General features: G+C 34.2%; 1 protein-coding gene across 1 annotated transcript; it reads right to left on the bottom strand.

Moving 5' to 3' along the window:
• Positions 1–220: 220 nt before the first annotated feature.
• LOC149571242 (uncharacterized) lies at positions 221–1,157 on the bottom strand. Its single transcript, XM_089812809.1, has 2 exons — positions 913–1,157; positions 221–820 (listed from the first exon to the last, which is right to left on the bottom strand). Exons 1-2 carry the CDS (start codon positions 1,043–1,045, stop codon positions 495–497), a joined length of 459 nt encoding a protein of 152 aa, XP_089668935.1. The 5' UTR covers positions 1,046–1,157; the 3' UTR covers positions 221–494.
• Positions 1,158–8,592: the final 7,435 nt, after the last annotated feature.

The raw sequence follows: 8,592 nt of genomic DNA, 5'->3' as shown, positions 1-8,592 counted from the left end.
AATACATATTTATTATGCATATATATTATACATATTATAAAATCATGTTTTTGTATATTATTAAATAAAATACTAAGTTGCTTATAACAAGTATTGATGGTTTATTAATAAATTTATTTGTCATATTAACAATTCTTTAAAATTTTAGCCTATCAATTCATACGATCATATATCATAAACGGTTAAAAAGTGCAAAAACGACCAATACAGCTTTCAACTATTTTAACAAATGACGGAGAAGTTAAAACCAACTTTCCTAGTGTGATAAATTTCGGAAACATGTGACCCACAACAAAATAAGTAGGCCTGTCTTGTAATCCGACATTCCATGACATCACATCATAGTCATAAATTACATGAGATTGCGTTCAGTTGTTCCTGGCCATGACCTCATTACTCTAATGTAATAAAGAACATATATTTCTGTTGAAAATCCGAATGACAACAATATGGCCCATCCGTAACATACTGATAGAATCTTTGCCTTTGCTAAGCTAGCGACTCAAAAACCTGAGAAAGTGAGGAGTTAAACCGTTGAGAGCAATTGAGCAGTGAACGAGGAGAAGAAAGAGACACGCTGGCACGCTCAACGAAATCGAAGCCACGATGGCCATGGTGACGCCGGGTCTTGTGTTCAGCAGCACATTTTGCAGCCACGTCATCGAAGAGCAGACATCTGAATGATAAGTGGGATACCACCTCTTCTCCCACTCCATCCACTCCTCTGGAGGAACATCATTCTTCATTTCTTCCTCCATTCTCAACTCATACATTCTTTTTCTCAGAACAAACATGTCCTCGTCCACCATTCTCCCCCGCCCTGCAATACACATAAAGCCGCACGAGTTTACTTAACTTGAATACTTTTGAAACATCTGAACGAGTTGAAGGAATAACGAAGTAATTATTTACCTGAATCGCCTGAGCTGGCGGCATTAACAACGAACTTTTTCGTGCCAATGTGAACAGAAGGCGGTCTTCGTGAACTTTTGGGCAGAGGCGGGAGCCCGAATTTGCCACTTATTTTAGCGGCTCTGAGATCCATCTGTCAAATGTTTAAGGCAACAGCAGTTCCTCCGAAAAGTTAAGACAACAATACAAAAGTGAAGTATGTTTTTGTTTCTTGAATTGTTTGTGGACACTAGAGAGCATTGAATTGAATTGAATTGCTGAGTGAGGAGTTGTTGTTAAATAGACAAGCATGGGGAGGAGAAATGAAGGTATGCTTTCGAGTTCGGTTTCCTTTGCCGTGAAGGAAGCCCGAATTTACGCGGAAGTGTGAGCAACACATGCGTATGCGTGTCTGCTTTGGCTTTCTTACTTACGCTACGCGTGGACGTCGCTTTCGATGGGGGGAGTGGAAGTGGATGACGTTGCTTTCAGGAGCAGCGTCGAGGATGAGTCATCCATCCGCCGTACCGAATCACTGACCATAAAAGGAATTCGGGTCGTCTTTTCCTTCGTAATACGATTTCAAAAGCTAAAATGCCACAAGTTTAGGCAATAGTAGGGAGGAAGAGACAAAGAAAGGCAATTTTTTTAATGATCTCATTCACTTTGTTGATGAGATCTATTATGTCGAGGAGACTATCACCTTAACTAAATATTATGTTAATATTGTTGAGTTTATTAAGTTGAAGGTGAAAAATCTTTCATCTAGAAAAGTGGATGGTGAGTCTTTTTAGGTTTACCTACTATGGGTTCACTTAATCAGCGCACTTCAAACTTTCATTTCATTTCAAGTGTGTCAAGCTATGGGTTCCTCCTTAACTTAACCACCATAGTGATCCCATCGGATTTTTGTTTTAAGTATTCTCCGTTCTTAGAATTTTATTCCATGTCCACTAAGGGGCTCCATATTGTCAGTTTCAATATTCACATTCAATGTCTGAACTCCCATACACATAAATGCTTTAAAGTTCACAAATCTGCCAAAAATCTATTCAAAGGTAAATATATAAAAATGATTAATAAGTATATAAAAAGGTATTAATAAGTTATGCTATAATAAATAAGAAGGATTACATATTAATGTTGATATTGATGATGTGTAAAATCAATTGATTATTCTTATAAATTAATATCAAATTAGGAAAATAAAGTACAAATTTTATATTAGAAATATTTTATACAATATATGAATTAGTATAAGTTTTGATGTAAAAACATATTGTTTTATATCCTATCTCTATGCAAATATTAATGACAATAAAATGTGTTTTCAAAGGTATTTACTATCAAGAGACAAGATTTAAAATAACTTATATTGTTAATTCTTGTCCTAACTAATTAAAAGTCACATATTTGTTTTTTTATGTTTGAAAAATATTTATATAAAGGATAGTACAAATGCGATTCATTTCATATTATTCCATTGTGTTGTAACTCTGCTTCATTTGGAGAGCTATTACATTTCATACTTGATATAATATTACATACTATCATATGATCGTACTAACTCCAAAGTTAGCAAATTCCTTTGTGCTCTCTCTTTTGTCATGTGTTTGTTTCCCTTCAAGTGTTCTCTCTTCGGAAATTTCATAGTGGGAACATTTTAGTGGATACATGTACAGTCCCATTAAATTCATTTCTCTTTTTAATGTGGTTGCAATCAATTTAATTTGGTGGCATATACTCTGCTCAATTTTGTACACATGTATATTGACAACTTGGTTTCCTCTATTGAACTACTAAAAATTCATGGGGACTTGATCTATTTTTTGATCTATCTTTGCACTACTAAAAAATTAGGAGGCATGATCCTTTCTTTTGATCCCTCTTTGGATTAATTCTTCTTTGGACTATTGACATTTTACAAAGCCTAATTTTGTTTAAATAATCTATTAAGGACACACACATCCTTATGCCTAGGTTATCTTTTTTGTTGGGTGTATATGTGAAGCTCAACAATCTTTCATTTATTATGGTTTCCCTCCATCTCTCTCTCTCTCTCTCTCTCTCTCTCTCTCTCTCTCTCTCTCTCTCTCTCTCTCTCTCTCTCTCTCTCTCTCGCTCTGTATTGGAGGTTCATTATTTCATATTGTATTTGAAGAGCTAAAGCTATAGCTATAATATAAAGTTCAGACTTTAACATTAATAAGAGATCTTTCCTACAATGTGGATATAGTGACAATTTCTAGTGAGCCATGATAAAATTTTGTGTTTGTATTTTTCCTCTTTCTTGTTGTTTTGTTCTTTCTCAATTTGTACTTTCAGCGAACTTCACAATTGGTATCAGAGCTTGGCATAGTCACTAGAATCGATTTCGGTGTTTGAAAATTTAGAGTCATGGAAGATTTGTGAGTGCATAAATTCTCAGGATAAAATTTCAGTTTTTGGAAAGTTCAAATGCATTGGTTGCTAGTCAAGCAAGACTTGGCAATAACAATTGATGGAAAAGAAATGAAATTGGCTACAATGAAGGATGAAGACTGGGATAAAACTTATGAGAAGAAAAAGGCAACAATCTTTCTTTCTTTATCACAAAATGTTTTATTCAATGTACACAATGAATCAATGACCAAGGAAGTTTGGGATAAACTTCAAAGTATGTACAAAATGGCCTTAGTTGCAAAAAAAATATTCATTATGAAGAAGCTCTACAAGCTGAAAATAAAGGATGGGGCTGTGATGTCAAATCATATAAATGATTTGAATGCTATATTATGTCAAGCAACCTTAGTTGGCATGACACAAGATGATGAATCTAAAGATATCATCTTGTTGTGTTCATTATCTGACACCTAAGATCCTATTGTTATAGCAATTAGCACTTCTAACTCCTCAAAGAGAAAGTTGGTCTATGATGAAGTAATGACAACTCTACTTAGTGAGGATACATGGAGAAGTAACAAGGAATCCTCATCTGGTGAAGCCTTGATGGTTGTTAGCATTGAAACTAGAGGAAGGAACAATCATCATAGAATATCAAAATCAACTAGATGCTCGAAGTCAAAGGAGAGGAAAGGAGAACACTATTAGTTTTGTGGCAAAAGTAGTCACGTGAAAAAAGATTGTAGAGGTTATAAAAGAGCACAAGAACAAGTGCGTGAAAGTCAAGCCAACACTATCTATGACAAAGATGATAGTGTACTAATTTTATCTAGAACCGAGACTACTTTAGCCTCATGGGTTTTGGATTCACATCATTTCACACCTCTTCATGTATGGAATACTTCTTAAATTATGAAGAAGGTAAGTTCGGTGAAGTATAATTGGGTGATAATAAAGCATGTGAAATAGTAGGCAAAGGAGATATTTTATTATCTTTGAAAGAAGGTGTTAAATGGCTTTTAAAATATGTGTGTCATGTTCCAAAACTAAAGAAAATTTTGATTTTTGTAAGTCAGCTATATGCACAAGGTTTTGTCACTTCTCTAAACGATTCATGGAAAATTAGAAAAGGATCCATATTAGTTGCAAAAGGAGACAAGATTGGGATTTTATATATTGTTGAAAATATTAGTGAAGTGGGGACTTCCATGACAGTTGAAGATAGTGATTCAGAATTGTGGCATCGAAGCTCAATCACATGAGTAGAAAGGGCCTTGTTGTTATGCATAAAAGAGAGCAACTACCAGGGCTAAAATCAGTTGACTTACAATTTTGTCAACATTGTCTCTATGGAAAACAAAAGAGGGTCAGCTTCTTGAGGATCAAATATGAAAAGAAAGGCACTCCTTTGGTACTTGTCTATTTCAATGTGTTTGGACCCACCGAGGAAAGCACTATTGGAGGAGAAAACTTCTTCCTCACTTTCCTTGATGATTGTACAAGAAAGGTATGGATTTACATATTGCATAAGAAATATAATGTTTTCAGCAAGCTTAAAGTTTTTAAGGATTTAGTTGAGAATCAAATTGGTCACAAAATAAAGTGTTCACAAATGGATAATGAAAGAGAATTTTTCTCATTGGATTCTGATTTATTTTGTGCAAATAATGGCATCCATAGAATTAAGATTGTCACATTCACCCACAAGAAAATGGAGCAGCAGAGAGGATGAACAGAACAATCCTTGAGAAAGCTTGTTGTATTCTTTCTAATGTCAGTTAGGAAGGGTGTTTTGGGTAGAGGCATATAATGCAAGACACTACTTAATCAACCAAAGTCCCTCTTCTTGGTTGGATTTTGGCATACCGGAGGAAGAGTGGCTAGGAAATAAAATCTCATATTCTCACATCTGGGTGTTTGGATGCAAAGCTTATGTGCATGTTCCAAAGGATAAAAGAAGGAAGCTTGATCCAAAATCACAAAAAGACATATTTGTGGGCTATGGTGAAGAACAATTTGGTTTCAAAATTTGGGATCCAGTTGGGAAGAAAATTATTAGGAGTAGAGATGTTTTCTTCAATGAGAAGGTATTTCCGACTCTCTAAATAGAAGAAAAATCTACAAGTGAGTAGATCCATTTCTCTATTTTTGATAATAACTCTAATGCTAATAGAAATTAGACCAACATTTCTTCAGTTATTTTATCTCCCAATTCAATTCTAGCTCCTACCCCTCTATCGACTTCATCCACTAGCATGTGGAGTCATTCCAATACTACTGGTGAATAGAGTGTTGATGAATTAGAAAATCAAAATAGAGTTGATAATCCTCTGTTTGAGTACAAAGAAAATTGAAACCATCTAAGCAAGGCACTCTCCCTACTGATGTTTTTGGTCATAAACATTTTAATGATGTGAACATGCCACTCACAAGTGAGTGGACTCAACACAAGAGCCTCAACGATGGTCTTCCCTACACCACACCAAGCATGGGCAAAGACCCCTTCATGGTGTACCATTCCCCTCAATAGTTGGTCACACAAGAGAAGTTCACATAGACCACATAGGGAATGCACAAATCAATCACCGATAGCATGTTCAAGTGGTTGATCTGAGCCTACCTATGGTTAGAGACACACGACATAACCATGGCACAAGGATCTCCCATATTGATAGGGAGGAAATCACTAACAAGGATGATTCATGTGAATAGTCGCAATTTCATTGTCACCTCTATCAACATTGTCCCCACACAGATCTACTATAGAGCTTGATACTGATACACATTTTCAAAGTAGCATGAGGATTGTTCTTAGTAGAGACAATGGTGAATGCCATGGTTTCAATTCCCTACATCATGGTCTCTCCAATCAAGACCATTATAACACTCAACCACATATTTCTCATTATGACACACTCCAAATCTGGCATGAATCAGGTGATATTGCTATCAAACCTGCAAGAGAATTGGATGACTCACACATTGGATCAAGTCCACCCATGAGTCAACATGAAGCCAAGGCTCAATTTACAAGTGAGAAAAGTCACTCACATAGTAGTGATTCAAATTTGGGAATTGTGCATACAAATATTAACCACTCCAATTCTAAGAAGAGTCATTACACATCTTCAAAGGGAAGTGACTTTGAACTCCAAACAAAAAACTCCCAGGATAAAGAAAAGGGACATTCTGATCATAATGATAATTCTCAAGGATGGAGGAAATCAACTAGATAGAGAAGGCTTCCTGCTAGATTCACTAATTATGAACTATTATATTCCAAAAGAAGTAGAGCCAATTTTTTTTCTTTCAGACCAAGTTGAACCAACAAGCTTCAAAGAAGCTTGCAAAGCATTAGATTCTCACAAATGGGAGGCAACAATGTAGGAAGAGATGGATTCTCTATTGTAAAATAAAACTTGGGATTTGGTTCCTTTGCCACCAAATCATAAAGCACCCAAAAATTGATGGATTTATTGGTTAAAAGATGAAGGCAAAAATCAGAAGTGTTACAAAACTAGGCTGGTTGTTAAAGGTTTCGATCAAGAAAAGGCCATAGATTTCAATGAAATCTTCTCACCCGTGGTCAAGATGATTACAATCTGAGCTATTCTTTGTTTAGTTGTTTCTCATGATCTTGAACTTGAAAAACTAGATGTCAAAATGGCCTTTCTCCATGGCGATGTGAATGAATAAATCTATATGATGTAGCCTGAGGGATTTATTAAATGTGATAAAGAAAACTTACATTGTAGATTGAGAAAGAGCTTATATAGTCTCAAGAAAACTCTGAGGAAGTGGTACCTCAAGTTTGATCGATTCATGACTAAAAATAACTTCATTTAGTATGAATTTGATCCATGTGTCTACTACAAGAAGTTACTTGATGGTTCATTTTTTCTTTTATTGCTCTATGTTGATGACATGCTTGTTACTAGCTCATCTATGAAATTGATTTCAAATTTGAAAGTAAAGATGTCACAAAGGTTTTCCATAAAGGATTTAGGGGTAGTGAAATGAATACTTGGCATGGACATTATTCATGATAGACACAAGAACAAAATAAATATTTATCAAGAACACAATGTTCTCAAGGTATTAGAAAGATTTGGCATAGCAAATGCCAAAGTGGTCAACACTCTTCTTGCTGATTATTTCAGATTAACCTCATCCATGTGACCCAACACACAAGAAGAAAAAAAATACATGAAGAACATCTCATATTCTTTAGTAGTGGGTAGCCTTATGTATGCAATGTTTAGCACTAGTCCAGATATTGCACAAGTTGTGGGGGTTTTCAGCAAATTTATGAGTAATCTAGGTAAACAACATTGGGATACAGTTAAGTGGACCTTAAGATATCTTACGGGCATTCCTGATTTTGTATTGTGTTTTGTTGGCAAAGACACTTCACTCAGAGGTTATACTGATTCAAATATGGGTGGAAATTTAGATAATAAAAGATCTACTATTGGTTATAGTATTTACCTTTGCTGGAGCAATGATCAGTTGGGCATCAAAGTTGCAACAAGTTGTCTCACTTTCTACTACTGAGGCTAAATGCATTACTCTCACTACAGTAGAAAAAGAGTTGATTTGGTTGCAATGTCTATTTGGTGATTTTGATTGTCCTCAACAAGGATCAGCCTTGTATTGTGATAGTAAAATTGTCATTGACTTAGCCAAAAATGCAGTATTTCATAGTAGGACTAAGCATATTGAGGTACATTATCATTTTATTTGAAGTAAACTTGAGGAGGGAAAATTATCTATATTAAATATGTCGGTTGATATCTTTCTGACATGCCTATATTCAAATAAGATATCGACTAGCATATTTAATATAGATATTATCTGAATACATATATATATAAGCTAGTAGTAACCACACACATGGCATACATGTATGATAACTATAATTTCTATATATAAGATTTTTAAGACTATTTTGCTCATTACTAATTAGAAATACATATTAATAGAAATAAATGTATTTAAACAATATTTACTTTTCATCTTTCCTTGGACATTGGTGAATAGAAATACATATTAATAGAAATAAAAGTGGTTCAACAATATTTTAATTTTGTTATTAATTGGAAACATAGTATATGATAATTATACTAACAAAGTACATATTTAGGTATAATTTAGTTTAACTTTGAAGACATATATGGTAAGTAAAATTGTAATATTTTACAATAGTACAATTCAAAATTTTATTTACATTTTAGTTACAAATTATTTATATATTTTATAATAGAGTATATATTGGAGGACATATATAACTCAATATGAAATATTTTCTCATACTATTAT

Source organism: Cupressus sempervirens, chromosome 2, assembly GCF_028749045.1.
Source record: "Cupressus sempervirens isolate cs-2001-9-10 chromosome 2, ASM2874904v1, whole genome shotgun sequence".
Classification (NCBI taxonomy): Eukaryota; Viridiplantae; Streptophyta; class Pinopsida; order Cupressales; family Cupressaceae; genus Cupressus; species Cupressus sempervirens.
Note: the sequence above shows the minus strand (reverse complement) of the source record. Positions and strands in the feature narration are given on the sequence as shown.